The 20,089-nt window shown below is 39.7% G+C and overlaps 1 protein-coding gene across 3 annotated transcripts in view; it reads left to right on the top strand.

Moving 5' to 3' along the window:
• Positions 1-192: 192 nt before the first annotated feature.
• Positions 193-20,089, top strand: part of LOC127370229 (WD repeat-containing protein 7) — a 119,607-nt gene continuing 99,710 nt past the window's right edge. For 2 of the 3 annotated variants that reach the window (XM_051412089.1, XM_051412087.1), the window contains exons 1-13: positions 193-365; positions 2,599-2,770; positions 2,894-3,000; positions 4,539-4,617; positions 4,972-5,146; positions 6,462-6,538; positions 6,835-6,954; positions 7,102-7,247; positions 7,400-7,502; positions 17,059-17,206; positions 18,422-18,537; positions 18,799-18,931; positions 19,485-19,705. In XM_051412089.1, coding sequence (XP_051268049.1) covers positions 2,612-2,770; positions 2,894-3,000; positions 4,539-4,617; positions 4,972-5,146; positions 6,462-6,538; positions 6,835-6,954; positions 7,102-7,247; positions 7,400-7,502; positions 17,059-17,206; positions 18,422-18,537; positions 18,799-18,931; positions 19,485-19,705 — 1,584 coding nt within the window. In that variant the 5' untranslated portion in view covers positions 193-365; positions 2,599-2,611. The remainder of the gene's footprint in view (positions 366-2,598; positions 2,771-2,893; positions 3,001-4,538; positions 4,618-4,971; positions 5,147-6,461; positions 6,539-6,834; positions 6,955-7,101; positions 7,248-7,399; positions 7,503-17,058; positions 17,207-18,421; positions 18,538-18,798; positions 18,932-19,484; positions 19,706-20,089) is intronic. The other variant, XM_051412088.1, reaches the window with a different exon arrangement.

Genomic DNA, 20,089 nt, shown 5'->3' with positions numbered 1-20,089 from the left:
CAACTATATGTATTTATATTTGTATGTATTATTTTATTTGATCACATGTTAATTTGTTTGTGTCTGTATAACAATAACAATAAACATGCCTTCTATATGATTCCCAAATAACGAGGATGTTGCCGTGAGCTCAAGAAAACCCGAAAACGAATACCGCATGATTTTACTTTGAAAATATGGAACCGGATGCGGATCTCAGTTGTTGCGTGATCAGCTGACCGAGCAGCTCGGTTGGTCAGTGGGACGAGCAGCTACAAACAAGCCGACAAGGAGGATAGTTTCTGTTTTTATTTGCCCCGGAGGGAAACATTCGTCGATAAGCCTTCCACAAGAAGGACATGTTCCAGTAGGACTCATTGTTTCTGGTCGGTATATAAACATTTCAGTTGTGTGTTTTGGTTCCGTTAGCCGTTTTGCTAACCCGGTAGTCGCGTCATTGCAGGTGTAGTTTAGCGTTAGCTAGCTCTTCACGGATCACTGCACAGCTAATCTGTCCTTAAGCATGTCATAATAATTGTCAGGTAAAATTAAATTAAAAAAATAATGAAATGAAGATATCTGTAGAGTTGTCCGTCGCTGGCTTCCTCAGTGAGGAGTCAGTGACGGTCCTAGCAGCAGCCTGTAAACCTGAATGTAACATTCACGCCAAGGTTAATTATTCAAATGAAGCATGAAAACACAAACCGCTGATGTGTTCACGGTACAGTGTGTAATATGTGATCATTACTGTCAGAGCGAGGCTCGCTGCTGTTTCTATGCCTGTCTAAGTGACTGGACGGCCATTCGTGACTGACAGACGGATGGACTGATGGACTGTTTATTTGTGTCTACGACATGACTAATGCTTTACGTCTGACAGGTTGATTATGAGTACTGTTAATTCTAATGTCAGCATGTTCCTACACACTCTTGTGAATCTATAGTCTGTACACATGATCATGAGCCAACATGCTAAACGTTAGCATATCAGCACACTGACGTGCTCTTTGTTAAGCATCTTTAGCATGCCATGGCTATATAGTGCTAGTGTTGGCGGAAGAATATCAACATATAAAACATATTAATGTAATATTAATGTGCAGAGTCTAGAAATGCCCCAAGAGCCTGTCTGCACACCGAACGACATTATGCTAATCGAACTATCAATCGATCAAGCTGTCATAGATTATTTGTAAAGGCCATATCGTGCAGATTGGTGCAGTATCTGTGGTAGGGTGGGTAATATTTAAAGGTATCCTTACTTTTAGCTCCTCTCAGATGCGTGCTCATACAATTTGAAATGTGCGTCACCAAATGTCTTTTTTGTCCATAACACTTTGAAAGGCTTCCCAAACATCCTGGAAAAGCTGGAAAAGCTGGAAAAGCTGGGAATTTAGAAACTAGTTTTCCAGTCACTGAAACAACTGGAAATGGTTTAAAATGACCAAATATCTCAGGAATAATCTATTTTATTTTATTTCTTTTGTATTTTAGCTCCTCACTCATATCGCCTATTCAAACCTAGTTGTGTGTATTTAGTTTGGAACTCGACTGTTGGTCGGATAAACTTGATGACACTTGAAAGCAGGTTAGATGCAAAGGAGAACTGACTTCAGCGATATTTTGGCATCAAGTCTATCTTTCTAGAGCTGCAAGCTATATTCACCGCATTGATGGTAATTGTTTGTTTAAGGAACACTTTAACTTTCTAGAAGATTAATTTTCTGCAAAATGAAATAAATTCTAACTGATTTGAATTGATACTTATGGGCTGTTGCCAAATAAATGTCAAGCTTATATGACCCTTTGTAAGCAAGTCCTGTTCTGTATTGTCAGATCCTGGAAAATGACTTGTTTGAAAAAAAGCGAAAGAGTGTCAGACTTCCTGAGACACCTCCTTGATTTATACAGTACAAACATGACAGATACTGCATGTAGGATCATGCCAGACCTAACGTAGTTTTTTTAAAATAATAAAATAACTTGAAAATCAATAGACATGATGGGGTCCCAAATGCTCAGAAACCTTAGTCTCTACTGTATGGTTGGCTGATGTGATGATGCATGCAGTGAGAAAATAGTTAATTCTCATACTGTTAACACCAAGGTATCTATGCTTTTTAATAGATCTGCTTGCTCATGGTGGTAGTGTTGGGTCTCTGTAATTAATGTTTTAAAGAGTTCGGTCTAGACCTGCTTCATTTGAAAAGTGTCCTGAGATAACTTCTGTTATGAATTGGCACTATACAAATAAAATTGAATTGAATTGAATTGCTTGTATTAGACTGCTGTTGGCAATGTTGCAAATCAATGAACAGGAACTACTTTATGGCTGCATAGAATTTGCAGGATTTTTGCCTCACAGTGATGAAGGTATTTCATCCACTGGATCAGCCAAACGCAGACATTTCCATCAGGTTATACTATCTAAAAATGTTTTCAGAAAATGTACGACATCATAATATATTCTGACATCATGGTATCAAGTGTATTTTCAAACATAAAACAACAAATAAAAACATTTGTTGAGCCATTTTTTACAGTGGCATCTGTTCTGCTGGTCTGTTGTCTCTCTCACTTTGTCCCTCTGTCTCTCTTTCTGTCACTCTCTCCTTCCAGACACATCAGCATAATGTCGGGGAACAGCCTGGTTCTACCCATAGTGCTGTGGGGCCGCATGGCTCCCACCCACTGCATCAGCAGTCTGCTGGTGATGGACGACTTCAGCACCATCATCACCGGCTGCCATGACGGCCAGATCTGCCTCTGGGACATGACACCTGAGCTGGAGGTACTGATGAGGGTGAAGGTGGTGGTGGTGATGTTAGTGGTTGTGTGTGCGTTGGTCACCTGTTTGTCATCATCTTATTATAACCCCTGTGTTCCTCTTTGGCTTTCTTGTGTTTCTGCTCAGATTTGTCCTAGGGCCATGTTGTTTGGTCATACAGCCTCCATCACCTGCCTGTCAAAAGCAAGCGCGTGCACTGACAAACAGTACATTGTCAGTGCATCAGAGAGTGGGTGAGTACATTTTTATCACACACACTTTTTAAAAACTCGTCTAGAATCTTCCATGTTTGCTTTTTTATATTGTACGGCAGTTGTCCAGATGTCTCCTACATTGTTTCTTTTTTATTTTGTGTTTTCACATTGATCTGTTTGTCAGCTTCTGTCCTTATTTATGTTGCAAAATAGACTAATTTCTACACCCAACAGAACCTAAGAATGGGTACGAGAATCGGTATTAAACCGGTACCGGTTCCTGACTGGCATATCAGTATATCGGTATCGATAAGCTCCTGGAAAAACAGTACTGCTATTGGTATTTATGTAATGTTACATAAACAAATGGCAGGCCAAAAGGTGTTGGCTCACTTTACTGAGTTTAATGAAAATGCAGCTAAAAGCAATAACTCAGCAAACAATTAAACTTTTTATTTTATTTTCATGTCATCTCTTTATTTTTTGGACCAAATTATGGTGAGTAGTATCAATTAGAGTATCAATCAGTATCATTAGCAATAAGCAGTATCAGTATCGATACAAGTATCAATAAAATCCTAAAAATACCCACCCCCACCAGCAGACCACAGGTGGCTTAACGTTTTCACTATTTTCAGGATTGTTTGATCCCATTAATTCAGATATTGGACTGGAGGAAGTTGGCCAGGCTACCAAAGCCTCAGAACACTGACTCATGTGAGGAGCTGTGACCAGCTCATCTTTTCCATGTTTGGCAGTTTAGTTTGACTTGAAAATGACAAAGAAACTTGAGGCATTATCTAAATTGCAATTCAGTGTGAACCAATCATGACGTCACCCACTGATTTGTGGAGGTCCATTTTAAAGCCTTCTTTTGGCATTATGGCTGTCACCATGACGGTTTTTCAGAGACAGTGGAGGTAACGTACTGCGAGTTGAGCGGCTCTCATTGGCTGCGGAGTTTCAACTTGTCTGTAGCAGGAAATAATGGTGGCTCACCTGGTCACACACCATCTCATATTACAGATAAACAGTACACTAATGTAAAATATGTTTGAGAACTACTACTACTACTCTAAATGGGACCATCATTTACTGAATGAACATCAGGCTGTATGGAAGAAGACTGAAACTAGCGACTGAGACCATAAACTCATCAAGAAACTGTTTACTGAGCAACTAAATCAAGTGACAAGTCAGATCATTTCTCCATAAGACTGTATGCCATCAGACTTTTTTTGTGTAAGCCTGCGGGCTGTTACATTGAATGCAGGTTAAAGACACTTACGTGTTAGCTTCACTTCACAGACATGGAAGTTCTGTCCACTAATTATATACTGTCAGTGGTTGCAATCAGTTAATCTCATTTTAGTTGACTCTTTAGTTTATCAGTGGTTGCAGCACTACTGAGGTCAACATGGGGTTGGATTAACATAGAAGGATAGAGTGTTTTATGTATTCCTATGGAAGTAGTCTGTGACCAACATTTGTTCTGTTTAAATATCCTCTATAAATAAACTGACTTAGACTGTTACCACTGTCATTTCTGTCTAACTTCAGTTTGTTGATGTTTCCAGAGAGATGTGTCTGTGGGATGTGAATGATGGACGCTGTATTGAGTTCACCAAGCTGGCCTGCGCTCACACTGGCATACAGGTAAGACTCACTCACATACCTGGATTCTCAAATAGTGTCTTAGGCTCACATAAGCATGAACAAATAAAGGCCCGTCTCCAATAAAGGATGGATGAAGAACACTGTGCAGTTACTGTCATACTAGAGCCAGTCCACCAGTACAAGTCACGTCATACTCACCACTCTCTCTTTTCAACACAAATGCTCCTTTCAGCCCCTAGTTATTTCCAGTTGCTTCTATATTGCTGTTTTTTTGACACATCTGGCAAATTTTCATATTAAAAGCACACCAGGAAAAGGAAATGTTATTGCCCTTTGAGCTGCTGGAAGGCTAATAAGTGCTATTCTTTCTCCTGCCCCTCTGTGCTTCTCCAGTTCTATCAGTTCACCATCGGCACACAGAGGGAGGGACGTCTGCTTTGTAATGGCCACTACCCAGAAATCCTTGTGGTGGATGCCACCAGCCTTGAGGTCCTGTACTCGCTGGTGTCCAAGATCTCTCCTGACTGGATCAGCTCCATGAGCATCATCCGATCCCACCGAACCCAAGGTGAGACACACAGCTGGAAAAGATGGGGAGATTAAACGGATGGGATTTGTTTCTCGAGGGGAAGTCGGGTTGAAATGCGCTGGTCAGTGACTTTAATCGGGTGCAGACCACATATGTCTACATCTCTATCACATTTACCATTACGAGCAACAAGAGCTCAAAAGTGTTGGAATTATATCTAGCCTGCTGCAACAGCTCCCATGGTCGCGTCTCACCACCTGATCCTGATCGACTCTGTAGACATTTTAGTCATATTTTTGCAAATAGATTATGTGTTTTACGTCCGGTTGGTCTGTCTCAGATTGATGACACAGTTTGATGACCATCCGCACTGTTCTTGGCATTGATTGCTTCAGTATATAATAATACCACTGAAGTAAAAATACTTCAGTGGTATAACTGTGTCCTCCTGGTATTGTACCGGGGCGGCTGAGGATGTAGAGCGCATCGTCCACTAATCAGAAGGTTGGTGGTTCGATCTTGTTATGAATCTACTCCACTGAAAAGAGCTTCCTCCTCTTCTTTGTTTAATTCTGGAAGAAAGAAGTGATCTTACTTGTGTTTTTTTATTTTTTTATTCACTCAGATTCGTCGAGAGAAAATCTCTAAAGATAGCATCTATAACATTATGATCCTTCATGATGGTACCGTTTGTTAAAGTACTGATTTCAGTGCTCCCGTTCAGATTATTTCAGTTGACATGCAGGTGTTTTACCTGCCATTTCACCATTTCCTCAATTTGTGTAATCCAAAAGCATTATGTATCACTGCTTGTGCATTTGCCTTTGTCAAACGTTATTCTGGTTTCAGACTTTTTTTTTAGGTCATTCACATGTTTGACCTCAATTCATCTTTCCTTCCTAACTTATTTCTGAATTGAAGCTTATGATCTTACCCCTGCAAGCTGCCTTAAAGCTGCAGTCAGCGATTCTAATCCAATACACGTTTTGTTAAATTCAGCGAATATCTCCTCACAGTCACCAAAAGAAATCTGGTGTTTGTGCACAGCCCTGGCTCTGTTAATTGGGAAACAAACACAAAGGCTTGGACCGATCCACACAGCACTCCAGCCAACCAGCAACGGGGGGAATTTGTATGTTGTGTTAAGGGATTAAATGTGTCATCTTTCAGTTGTGAGTTGTTAAAGCACCATTGTTTTGAGATTATTTTTCGTAAATGGGGAGAATGCTTAATGAAACTGGAGCACGATCCAGAATAATGAAGCTATGAATAGTTTCTACTTCTAACTCTACTTTTCGATTTGTTATGTTAACTGTAACCATGAGACGCTAACTGTGACTCTGTCTCTATATAGAGGACACAGTGGTGGCAGTGTCAGTGACGGGGATTTTGAAAGTCTGGATCATCACAGCTGAGGTCAGCAGGATGCAGGTACACCGCCGTACAGATGTTTCTTCACTAACATCTGTCTTGTGTCAGACCTGTTTATACCATTGGAAAAATGAGTAAACGCAAGTTGAAGTGAACACAGGCCTTTACAGTACTTCTGTGACTATTATGGAACATTTTATTCATAATATTCAGTTTAGAATCATATGTGAAAATATACTAAGAATAAATACACCTCAAACATATTTTCCCCAATAAAATCAAGTACATCATTACACGTTGTATTTTTTTTTTTTTTTTCTGTCACGGCTCTAATTTGTTTGTGTGTGTGTTTTCAGGACCTGGACCCTGTGTTTGAGGAAGAGTCCAAACCCATCTACTGTCAGGGCTGTCAGAGTATTTCCTTCTGTACCTTCACTCAGAGCAGCCTGCTGGTTGTCTGCTCCAAGTACTGGAGGGTAAGAACCTGTGTTACCACAAAGTAATATTACACACCAAGTACTGAAGTAGAATACTGCATGGACCTGGATTTTCTTATCTCTGTGTGTGTCTGTGTGTGTCTGTGTGTGTCTGTGTGTGTCTGTGTGTGTCTGTGTGTGTGTCAGGTGTTTGATGCAGGTGACTACTCGCTGCTCTGCTCAGTGCCCAGTGACAGCGACCAGGCCTGGACCGGAGGAGAGTTCATCGCCGCAGACAAAGTCATCATCTGGACCGAAGACGGCCGCAGTTACATCTACAAGCTGCCCGCCAGGTAAATCGTGCTGCTCCTCCAGCTCTCGCACCACCACTCAGTAGACATGTTAATGGCGTCCATGGGGTTTTGGCAACGTTTGTAAAATGTGCTACACAAATTCAGTAAAATTAAACTTGGTGTGTGTGTGTGTGTGTGTGTGTATTTCTCAGCTGTCTGCCAGCTAGCGAACATTTTCGCAGTGATGTTGGGAAAACCAAAGAAGGCTCAATCCCTCCGCTGATCTACAGCATTGCAGAGCGCTCAGACAAACAGGTCAGTCCACCGTCCTTCACTCTGCCCAGTTTAACATACACACATTACACAATAAATCTCAGCTGAGAGATTGGAAGCTCAAATATGCCACATGACAGATGTTTATAAAAAAGGGAGCTACATAAAGACGGTTCATTAGACTTTATATGAAGATTGACAACACGTCTTCACTTCCTAACTCTTTGCAAAAATGAAGCCAAAATATTCCAGATACGCCAGCTGCCATCTTGCGCTCATGACGTAATTTGGAGCTAGAGTGTCCTCCCATAAACCTGGCCTACTCAATGATGAGCATGGCTCAGCTGTCAATCATGACATGAAATGCCCTTTTATAGCTTCAAAACACTAATTAAAATCTAACTAAAAAATGAACCCTTGAACATATAAATTTGGGGAAAAATTGACGTGTACTTTTTCAAAAGATTTTTTTATTTTGGCCCATTTGCTACCATAAAGGGGGCGGGCGGTTTATGACCTATACTGCTGCCAGCCACAAGGGGGTGTTTGGTTTCACATTTGGAGAGCTGTCATGTCGTCAATCATTATACACAGTCAATGGACACATTTTTGCGATATTCAGCAAAAATATTGTTAACTAAGCATTTGAATTGAATATTATTCAAAAATATTTCAAACAGAATGTTTCACAGACCTAGAAATCATGGAACAGATCAGAAAAGTGTTTTCGCTCCTGCTGCATACCAGACAAAATGTTTCATGCCACACAGTTGTAGCTTTTTTTATACATTTCTTGTTAAGGATATTGTGGTGTTTGCTTATTTTGGACTTCAGTCTGTTTAAACCCCCTTTTCCTTCCTATAATAGACAAATGCCGTTGCTAATGATTGAGCTGTTTGAGGTACCTGTTTCCAGACATATACCAATACTTGATCAGGACCCTGTTGCTCAAACATGTAATTCAATTAACATGATGCTAGCTGTAAACTGCTGCACTGCAGTAAGAAGTAAATGTGGGACATAAAGGGCTACATCTGTACAGGTAGCTGTGTGTAGTGCTCCTGTGGTAGTGTGTCGGCAGTCTAACTGTTTTGTTTGTATTGATGGTGTTTAAGTTGATTTAGGATCATCAGGGCTCAGGTCAGGCACATGGATTACACATAGTCATTGTTGTAAAGGTGTGAAGGAAAGAGTAGTGAAGTCAAGTGTGTCTGCATTTTCTATCCTCTCCGAAGAACTTTATTGTCATACTTTCTATAGATGGTGTAGAGTGTAAAACATTCACAGTTAAAGTACAGCTCCAGTAACACAAGTTAAGATGTCACTGAGCTAATTCAGAACAGCCCTGATGTAAAAATCAGAGGATAAGATATTGAAACAGACAGTAAATGAACAATAATTTGTAGAACAAGTTGATGAATCAGTGTGGTTTGGTCATAATTTGGTCAGAAAGCTTTGCGAGAATCTAGACATGGACCACAAATTTGATGCGTTTGCTGTTAATGCAACTCAACCCTTCCTCCACAGCACTAATTCCATCAGTACAACAACAGAGTCATATCATACTCATCACTCTGCTGCTCTGAGTTTATCTTTTTAACCCAGATTCTGTTCTCAATCACTGATTAATTGCAGTGAGTTCTACTTTGTTGGCTTATCTGTCATTGTTAAACTTCCATCAGAACAACTCAGCACAGATGTTTTACATTCAAAGCCTGCCAGCAGCTCAAAGGGCATGACCCCTTCCATTCCCAGCAGGCTTTTCATTTGAAACATCTGTAGGAAATGTTCAGTTTCATTGATGGTAACTTAAAGGCCATCGAAAAAACTGCAATGTAGATGCTTTAGTAACACTAATTCTGTTTTCATTTACTAATTATATCAAAGAAAATGGCGAGTATGGTATGACTGCAATCAGAGTCATTGTTGGAATGATCAATGTGGAAATGTACATTATACTAAATTTACCATGTGGGCCATTAAAGAACTGGTAATAAATTAGTGAGCAGGCTAAATTTGAATGTGTTGGCAAATATTTGAGACTCTGCCATTATTTAAACAAAAGCTTTTGTTTGAGATTTTAATCATACAAATTAAATCTACAAACTTAACATTTGTACTACTACTAGTTGCTAAGCAAATAATCAGTACCTTTTGGTCTAAAATAGTCAGATTTCTCTGCCTTAATCCATGTGTGTGAGCCTGACCCTTGGTGTTTTGTTTGTTATGTTTAGTTATAATTTCATTTTGGACCTTCAGTATGTTGTTGTTCTATGTGAATTTATAATTTACTGTCTTGTAGGTATTTATTTGTTGTCTGTGCCTTTTTTGCTATTTTTGTTGTTCCTTTTTGTTGTTCTGTCCTCTGATGCTGCCATGCCCTCTCCCTCCTTTGACCTCCTCACTCCTCTGAGAAGGAAGGAGGTGAGGAGGAGGAGATGGTTGTGGAGGTGATGTGCCTCCCTGCCAGCGGGTGCGACTTGGAGCTCTACACCGCAGAGCTGCTATACCGCCACCGGCCTATAGAGGCGCCAGTAAGCCCCAGAAAATGCACACTGAAAACCAAAGGCAGGAAGAAGAAGGTTCACCTTCTTGGCTGAGCTGCAAAAGCTAAAATGGACGTAGTTACAGTATTCACACCACTACCATTTTAGGAAGGATAAAATCTTATAATATCCATCGTGCCATTTTGCACATTCTAATAAAATCAACAAAATTGTTGGTGTGCAAAATGGTTAAAGATTCTCTGCACCATCAGATGACAGTAAAGCATACTTTTAAAGGACCATACCAGTGGTTTAGTATGTTTTAGCTCATTGGCTACAAATTGTTCCACCTTGATATTACTGCTTAATATCCAGTATTTGATTATGTCCAGTACTGGTACTTGAAAATGAAGCCTAGAAGACAAACCATAAGCAAACATAGACGTTGTGACGTTTGGTTGGTTGTTTCTTCAGAATTTGCCCCTGCAAACATTGCTGTATGATAACAACAATTTTAAATAATTAGGGCCTGTAAATAAGTTTTTCATAATCAATGAATGTCAATTTTATTGTTTTATCTCTAAAATGTCAGACAATGTGAAAGATGCCCCTGACCTTTCTAATGCCCAATGTCTTCAAATGTCTAGTTTTGTTCGACCACCAGTCTAAAATAAAGATATTTAGTTAACAATGATGGAACCAATAAAAGCAGCAAATCCTCTCATAGGAGAAGCTGTAACCAGAGAAACTTCAATGACTTAATGATTAGTTAATTAGCAGAACTGATGGTGATAAGAGTTCTGCCAGTCAAGTGATTGATTAATCATCTAATCACTTTTAATAATTTCAATCATCTTCTCATTTTATTCAAAAAATAAAAAATGTTGACTGTGATAATTATTTTCTATCTGCAGCAAGATTCAAGCTCTGATTTTTACAGAAATGAACTTAAACCAATAGCAATGTTAAGGTCAAATATGTGAATAAACAGTGGTGTGGTCCTTTTTAAGTGAGGTTGGTGCTGGGTTGTTGTAGTTTGGTTTAAGAGTTGGGATCAGTGTGAGTTTAAAAATTCTTTTGAGATGATGAGGCGGGAATTTTTTTATTTCAAGAGAGGTTTGTAACGTTGCAGCTCAGCCAGAAAGTAATGACCTGAGATGAGATGAGCAAACTGTGTGAACAGCAGTGAAAAGAGAGACATCCCCTCAGTGGCTCACATTCACCCCCCACTGTGGTAGTAAACAGGGAGCGGAGGTCAGTCTCATGTCTCATATATTTTTATCCTCTCTAAACCTCCAAACTAACTAGGTGCATTTCAGAAATAAAATCAGTGGTTGAATTCTGAATGAAAGAGCAGCTTGTTTGCACAATTAACAATATTCAAATCCAGATTGATTAACTAATGTCTGCAGGGCTTATATTTGAAAACACGTTAAATCCTTGTGTTTAAATCAACCCTGCAATTAATTGAACTAAGAACTAAGTAGCAAGAAGTGCATAGATGAATTCGATTCTATTAATATATATAAAACAAGTAATCAAGTTGTGCCCTTTTTAAAGGTGTGTCCCCATCTTTTTTACTTAAAAAAATCATGAGAGAGCCAAAAGAAATTAATGTTGAACAAATAAATAAGATTAGTCAGAAGTTGCCAGATTTCACATCAGATCTAGCTTTACACAAAATCTATAACACAAATGACAAAAATAATGGCATTAATGATATTGGTTATCGTTAGCTGCTCAGTAGGAACTTTAAACTTACTTCAAGCTGATGTATATAACTCTATTGTCTCAAATGAGTGTCAAATTAATTAAAAATTCCAGTATTGCAAAATGCTACTCTGATTTAAGTGCTACGAACATTGTGATCCAATAATCAATCACTTGTTGAGCTGAATCAGACAGATCCTGACGCATCTTGTTATCTGTGTAGTTACTTGTCGATAGCTCAAACAACAATACTCATCAAATACGTGGTTTGTGCTTCGTGACACTGCTCATTTTCTCTGAATCTTGATAAAAACCTAATGGTATATTTCATGAGATGATTTTAATGTCTAAAGTTAGAAGAGGTGCTCTTTCTTTCAGATGAGGTAGAGTACTTCCTCTATATCCCTGATATAAAGAGGACATATTGTTGCTATATAAGTTGACTGAGCATGCATGTATAGCAAGTATATTGAAAACAACAGTGGGCCAAGAATTGACCCTTGGGGAACACCGTAATTATTGTAAACATTTTTGCACTGTAGCCATCAGACTTATTTTCAAAGTGTTTGAATAGAACCGTAAGCCACTGAGTTGATGGCATTGAAAGTGAACTGTCTGTTTTGTTTGCTCCTCTCTTTGGTTTCCCTCTTGCCTGACTTAGAGACTGAACTCATTCTGGTTCACCTGATTTCATGCTCTCTTCCCACTAAAATAAAACTCCTCTTCCAAAAGCACCATCAACCTCCTCATCTATCTTCATACTGATGAAGATGCATGCAAAGTCCCCAAGCTGCTTTTTAACTAAATAATGATCTGCTCAATCCCTGAGTTTATCACAAACCAAAGATACACAACAGGAAGGGATAGAAATAATACCACTTGGATTGAATTTGGTTGCTTATCTTCACCAGGCACTTTAGACTTCAAAGTTTAACCGTTTGTGTGTAAACTAAAACACAAAGGATAAGCACTGATGATGCATCCTGGACATATTAGGGACATAAAAGAGTTGAAATGTAGAAATGTTCGTGCCATGACAAGAATCAAGGATGCAACTTTTATAGATTTTGATATTTGTGTTGAAATATATTATCAGATACAGATAGGACAAGAGGAAATGGTGTTTCTGCCTGTGGTCATCAGACCTCATTCAACAACTGATGGCAAAAAGTTTTTTGTGTTTTCATCCCTCTGTGAATACTAGGTGGGTGAGGTTTTCCTGTACTACCACAAACCTTATTTAAAGTTTATTCACCTTAATCGAATAATAGAGAGACGCCATCATATTTGATCATAATTTAGTAAATAGCCTCCAAGATTTAAACTCAACACTCCATGTTTATTTGTTATCTTGATACATTTAGGATAATTTCCACAGACCAGAATTCCATCAGTACAACAGTCATTTCAGACTCACCAGTCTGCTTCTCTACATTTTTTTTCTTTTCCAAAAATAGTTTCCAGTTGGTTCTACTTTGTTCTTTGTTCTACTGTTCTACTGTTTTTTTTAATCGCCACTAAGATGCTGTCAGGAAGTGCACCGATGTTTCACATTAAAAGCCTTCCAGGGGCTGAAAAGACAATCCGTCCCGCTCCTGGTAGGCTTTTAATTTGAAACATCTGCATGAATTGATGGTAGTTTTACACTGATAAAAAATGGCAAAGTAGAAGAGCCTGGAGTTACTTAGTGAATGAAAACTGAAATTCTTTAGAAATGTACATGGTGGACATTTTCCTTGTAGTTTTATACCCATTTTAAGTTTAGAATTTTGGCTAAATAATCTGAATGAATGGGTTGAAACCCCACCCATCTGCAGCACAGTTGAAACAAACACAAAAAGTTCTTGCCAGTCACTGCAGGTTGATATTCTGTCTTTCTCTCTTTGCTTAAAAAAACAACACTCGCTGATGTTGGATTTATTTATTCACATCTTATATGTAGATGTGGCTTAGTTTGTGTGTGTATGTGATTGTGTGTGTGTGTTTTTTAAAAAAAACATCTGGTGGCACTTTGCATACCCTCTCTGATCGCCCACTGCGTTCAGATGAGCTGAACTAACCGATTGTGGCACACACCGGACACCTCAGCCATTCCCTGCTTCTGTAACTCTTTAAATGCTGTAGTTGCCATGGTGACGGCAGCCCATCCTTCTTACACACTCACAGGTTCACTAGCTTTCATCCTGTCCATCATTATCACTGCGATGGATCATCACAACCTCCTACCTGCCAGCAGCTCCTGGAAATGACATTATGATGACCCCCTTGTCAAAGATTCGCTTAAAGAACCTTCACTGAATATTTAGGGAATTGGATCTTATCTTTTATGTGTTCTGAACATTAGCATTATCCAAGTTTACAGGCTAGATTTGTTAAGCAATAATTTTTTTTACAGTGAGGCTCCAAGTCAGGGAATTTGTTGTCCATACTTTACCATAGTCACAGTTCCTACGTGTCATAACATGGTCAGGTGTGAAGCCATGGAGCTTTCAGGGCGTGACTCCAGATTATCAGTCCCTGCCACAGCATGATACCTCAAACTAACTGATTGCCTCTGCTGAGTTCCAACTGCTGTTTGATATCAGCAAAAATATGGAGAGGAAAATCTACCCTGAAGCAGAACTGCAATGTTGACTGATTGGCATTAAGTGTTGAACATGTCTCAGCTAATTCAATTCAATTTCAACTACTTGCTAAGTGGCCACTTTTGGTCAAACACACTTTTAGGCCTTTTTCACTGCAGGAATTAACAACCTGAAACCTGGGCGATTGTAGAGTAGACAACAATTTAGGAAGTGGCACTGATATTGTTATTGATTTTCTGTCACGTTTTATGTGATCATGAGCTGATGGAGGAGAATCTAGGGCACTGCTCGGGCTGGCACAAGCTAACAATAATAATAATAATAATACATTTTATTTAAAGGCGCCTCTCTGGGCACTCGAGGTCACCTTACAACACATAAAAAATAGAAACAGTAAGAAATAAGAAACAGATAAGAAAAGACAAGCTAGTGGGTGGCCCAAAGCAGCGTCCAGTCTTTCAGGTGGATTTTTAGCTGCCTACTCAAGCTCCCTCTATGTGGCCGTTTAGAGCAGGTATCAACTGCTTTAAAGTTGTAGTATTTTGTAAAGCAAACAATTTGAGCAATGCCCAAATTAGGTTCCGGGAACAGCATGCTTTACAAATGCTTTTTACTTATGATCTATAAAGCAAAGACACATCTCAGCCTTCCCTTCTGTTGAGGAGCCACTGTTGGAAATTCTAGTAACCACTGTGCAAAATGTACAGTTTGGGAACAACACAACTTAGTTCTGTTTTGAGGTGGATTGACCCTTTTTGTAGACAAAAAAAGTTATGCTGCCCTCCTCATCTCCACCATTTTTCCACAATAACCTCTGGACTGATTGTGGTGCAGTTTAAAATGTGAACAAAAATGAAGAAATGATGACTGCAACTGTTGTTATTTTTAGGTAAAGGTCAGTTTTATCAAGAAGTCGTAAAATCTTCAGCACGTCAGGTTTTTGATTGCCCACAGAAGGGCACCAGGACACAGCTGAAGCCAACACCCCCCGCTGTGCAGGAAACCTTGTGAGCCTAGCTGGCTTGTAAAAGAGTTACAGCGACACGCAAAGTCATCCTCACGTTTTGTTATGGCTAGCAAGGAGAAACAAAACTCAGCCCAGGTTTTGGTGATTCTTAACAAAACTGACCTCATTTCACTTGGTCCTACTTTCAGAGCCCTGGCTACCTCATGTTTTAACCTGTCAGGCTCTCATGTATCCAGAGTGATAGATTTGACACAAGTGTCCATGTCTATGGCTCTTGATTTTGTCCATGATTTCCTTCAGTGGACAGACGTTCCACCGCACAGTGCTGCTGAACCGAGCAAAGGCAAACTCACCTGTTAATGGACTGTGGTAGCCACTGTAAAAGACCCCTGATCCACTGCTCCTCATGACATCGGAAGGACAGATATGAAGATGGTCATGTGACTCATTGAGGCTATAAATGGTTAAGAAAACGGGTCATGTTTAGGCTCTGATTTGGGTGAGATAAGTCATAACTTAGTCAAACCAGAGTTAACAGGGATGGTAAACATGCTACTGGAACAGTAAACTGTGATGGCAGTTTTCATATTATGAGACACCAGATATTCTATTAAATAATATTATATTTTATTATATAAAAGCGTCAGAAATCTAAATCTAAATCAAAATCTACAATGTATTTTTTAGCAGAACTAAGGCCCATCAACATGGTTTTTATAGAGAGGCTAAGAGAAACTGGAACTTCTGGGTTCTGTTTTAGAGGTAATGCAGCCTTGTTCAACCACTTTGGACCACAGAAATATCTCAAACTGTTCTTATAGGAAATTCTGTTCAGGCACTCTTATCTCCCAGTAGTGACTGTGGTGATCCCCTGACTTTTCCTTTAGCGCCACCATGAGGTTGAGATTTTAAAATGTCTCAACAACAACTGGATGGATTAGCATGAAATTAGACAGAGACATTCAGGATGTATTGTAAGAACTTTCCCCCAGCACCACCATCAGGTTAAACCTTTAATTTGTCCAGTACTTGGGTTTTTCAGCAAATACCAGCAAAACTATCAGCCTCAGCTGTATTTAATGTTAGGATTCCAACAGAGTAAACTAATGGTGAACATTATACCTGCCAATCCTCAGCATGCTAGCATTTAGCTCAAAGCACTGCTGTACCTAAGCGCACACTCACAGAGTAGACTCTTGTGATCTAAAACATGTATAGTCCCACATACCCATTGATGGCATTTTATTAGTCTGGAAATAACAATATGTGGCATGCCCAGCTAAACAAAAACTGCTGAGGGTTCAAAGGTTGAAAATGCCATGGTTATGTGAAGGTATTAGTTTGGTTGAGACGACAGTTAGAGGCCACGTCAGTCACATGACCTTCATCCTCTCTGTACCTGTAGTTTTGACCCTGCCAGTCCTTCGTCTGTGCTGCATTAGCACACAATGTGATGGGTGAGTGTGATCATTGGACTTGTTCAGCGGCTACATTTGGTTTTATTTCACTGCTACACTTCATGTTACCTGAATGAAAGCCCCAGTAAAACCTAAACAGCATGTTAGAGTCAGTCGGTATTTCACTATCAGACGGTTTTTACGTGTGTCTCAGCCTGTAGAGGAGTGCTGGTGATTCGGAGATGTGTGGTTCTGTTTTCAGGCAGTTTGCTGTTGCTGTTTGTATGAAGGCAACCAGAGAACAAAACCAAACGTTTCAGCTTCACGTGGCCCTCACACAGAAAAATACTCAAACTGTTAAGAAGAATGTGAGTGCTCTGATGAACTTTGGGCTAAAATTTAGGTTTTCAGATTTTGACATGTCTTTTGTTTAATCCCCCCACCGCCCCCCAGCTCCTGATCTGTCCTCCTGTGACCCGGTTCTTCTTCGGCCGACGGGAGCCCTTCCATAAGCTGCTGATCCAGGGTGACTCAGCGGGCAGACTGTCCCTGTGGAGCATCCCAGACTCCTCGCCTTTGCAGCCAGCGTCGACCGCCGCAGGTAAGAAAGGCGTGACATGACACAATCAGTTCTCCAGAGAAAAGTCACCACTCTTGGTCTTGATAAACTATATTAACCCACAGTCCAGATGTGGCAGATTTACGCTCCGATTCCATTTTTTCCTTCCTTATACAGATTCTGATAAAGACTGCATGTCAGGCAGAATCAGAGGAATTTGCGATACATTCCGACAAAATATTTTAATTACTGTCATTTCTGCATTGTCATTATTTGCAAATACACTATTCATACAGTGACATCACAGTGATCTTTTCTTTCCCTCACAAATTAGTTAGAAGCTGGTTTTACTCATAGTTTTCTATTTATACAAGAGTCAAACAAAAAAAGTCAACACTGATAACAACAAACCTCTTGCCTTCAGTAACCAATACATATTGGTAACAAAGGGTATATTTAATATGTATATCTGTCTATAAAATATCAAAAAGCAAAAAAACATTGGTAATTATATACACCATATACTAATATCAATTAAACATAAAAAATCCATTATGATTCAAATAGTTAATAACCACAAATCTAATCTTTCTTTGTTTTACTTTTTATTTAATTACTTTTGTCATTTTTATAAAAAAAAGGATTTCATATTCCACAAATCTTTTTTACATTGACTTTTTAGTGTGTAGATTGTTGTGAAGTAAATTCTCCAAGACAGTAGTTGTGGTGAAACATGGAGGCAGAGTGACATCCAGTGGCCAAAATGTGTCATGGTGCCGTTAACTAAGTCAATATTGTTGATATATATTTTTTGTGCTCAGGGATGGGGGGAATATCAATTTAAGATCCTTCCTCCTGTGTAAATAAACAAAACTTCAGTCAATGTTTTATTTAAATGTATTAATAAATAATAAATTAATAAAAACAACTAATTACCTGAAACATTTCAATTTCAGAGGCTCCCAGTGTGCAATATGTGATTATAATATGTAAAACTGTGTTTTTAAGAAATAAGAAATCATTTAGTTGAGGTGATAAGCCCCCCCGATCTTCTGTATGTCACATTATTGGGATGTTGGCCTCAGTAATACTCACACATGGGATTTGCTGTGTGAAATTGTTTCTCTGCATCAAGTTTAGAGTTTTATTTCATCAGTCTTTTATTTAAGTGTTTAGTTAGGCTGGCCTCTAAACTAAAACCTTGCTTCCCTCTGGGGTTGACTGTATGTCTGTGTCTGTCTGTCTGTCTCTGTGCAGAGCTGCAGGTGTCGTCCACCATCAGTCTCCAGGAGGCGTTTGATAAGTTGACCCCTGTGTCTGCAGGGATCATCGACCAGCTCAGTGTCCTGCCTGGAAAAGAAGAACCCATTAAGGTTTGAACCCTGACAGTAAATGAAATGTTGCTTTCAAATGATTTCAAGTTTGTAAAAGTGTTCCCATGTATACAGTGGACTCCAGGCTCTCCTGACTTTTAACTTAGTGCTTAGTTTAGGGTTGAAATTGTACTTCTGGAAACAGATTTACATTGTAATATATTTGCCTTCTTATTGCAACCTACTAAAGTTTATCTAATTGGTCGGCTGCCGTTCGAGTTTGGTTGTTAGGTTGCTGACTCTGTGTTTGTGTTCCCTCAGGTGACAGCCAGCGTGTACATCCCCTCTCAGGGTCGTCTGGTGTGCGGTAGAGAAGACGGCAGCATCATCCTGGTTCCTGCCACTCAGACCGCCATCGTCCAGCTGCTGCAGGGGGAGCACATGCTCAGGAGAGGTGAGGGAGGGACACAGTGAGGGGACCAATGTTCAAGGTTGAGAAAATAGAAGTGGGGAAAACACTGACCATCTGATTTCTACATCACTACAATTTTTATAAACAAGTAACACTAAAAGTCAGCACTGAGCTAGCTCTAGGAAAGAAATGATAAGTTAGTTCCTTTTAGTTCTGGTCCATTTCATCAGGTCGTCTGTGGAACGTGAAATGGACCCAGGTGTCTGGTGACTTTGATGCTTGTGATGTGTTTATTTAGTGTCTCTGGTGTCATGGAGAGCTCACCATTACATTTGACTTTTTTTTTAGACTTTCGTGATATTGAGGTACAAAAAATGAAAATGGTAGCACACCAACTCTGTTTTTTCTCCTTTTTTACTCCTGCACTCATGTGGTGATGTGCATACATGTTACCAAGTCATCTTATGTAAATTCATACACTTTGTCATCAACTTTTTATTAGTTAATGTTGATAACAAACAACCCAACAATTATGCACCACCCCAACTCAATCCACATTATTCCATTCTGAATGTCGTGTCCGTCTGTCCTGCAGGCTGGCCTCCCCATCGTACCTTGCGAGGTCACCGGAACAAGGTGACGTGCGTCCTGTATCCGTACCAGATCTCTCCCCGCTACGACCAGCGCTCGCTGGTGTCCGGAGGAGTGGACTTCTCCGTCATCGTCTGGGACATTTTCACCGGAGAGATGAAGCACATTTTCTGTGTCCATGGAGGAGAGATCACGCAGCTCATCGTCCCGCCTGAAAACTGCAGCGTAAGACCTCTGACATACAGCTCTGTGTTTGTTTCTTCTCATCCTTTTATTCCTTCTGTCTCATTTTCTTTTCTCTGTTTGTGTTTTGTTGTGTCTTTGTGTGATGAATGTACTGAAAGACAGCAGTGTGTTATATTGCTGACATTAGATTTGAATGTTACGGGGGTGATGTCATTGTAGTTACTATGGAAATAACTTTAATGACATTAGCCGTTGTGGTCGGATGTTGAATGCACAGACGCACACACAGCCGCCCATTCAACCAAATGAAAACATTACATTGTTTAACTGACATTAAGAACTGGTCAGAACTGTGTTGTTGCCATGGAAATCAGATGTCAGATGCTGTTGCTGGAGCTGGACTACAATGACCCATCACACATA

The sequence above is a fragment of the Dicentrarchus labrax genome, unplaced genomic scaffold (assembly GCF_905237075.1).
Source record: "Dicentrarchus labrax unplaced genomic scaffold, dlabrax2021, whole genome shotgun sequence".
NCBI classification, from domain to species: Eukaryota; Metazoa; Chordata; class Actinopteri; family Moronidae; genus Dicentrarchus; species Dicentrarchus labrax.
Note: the sequence above shows the minus strand (reverse complement) of the source record. Positions and strands in the feature narration are given on the sequence as shown.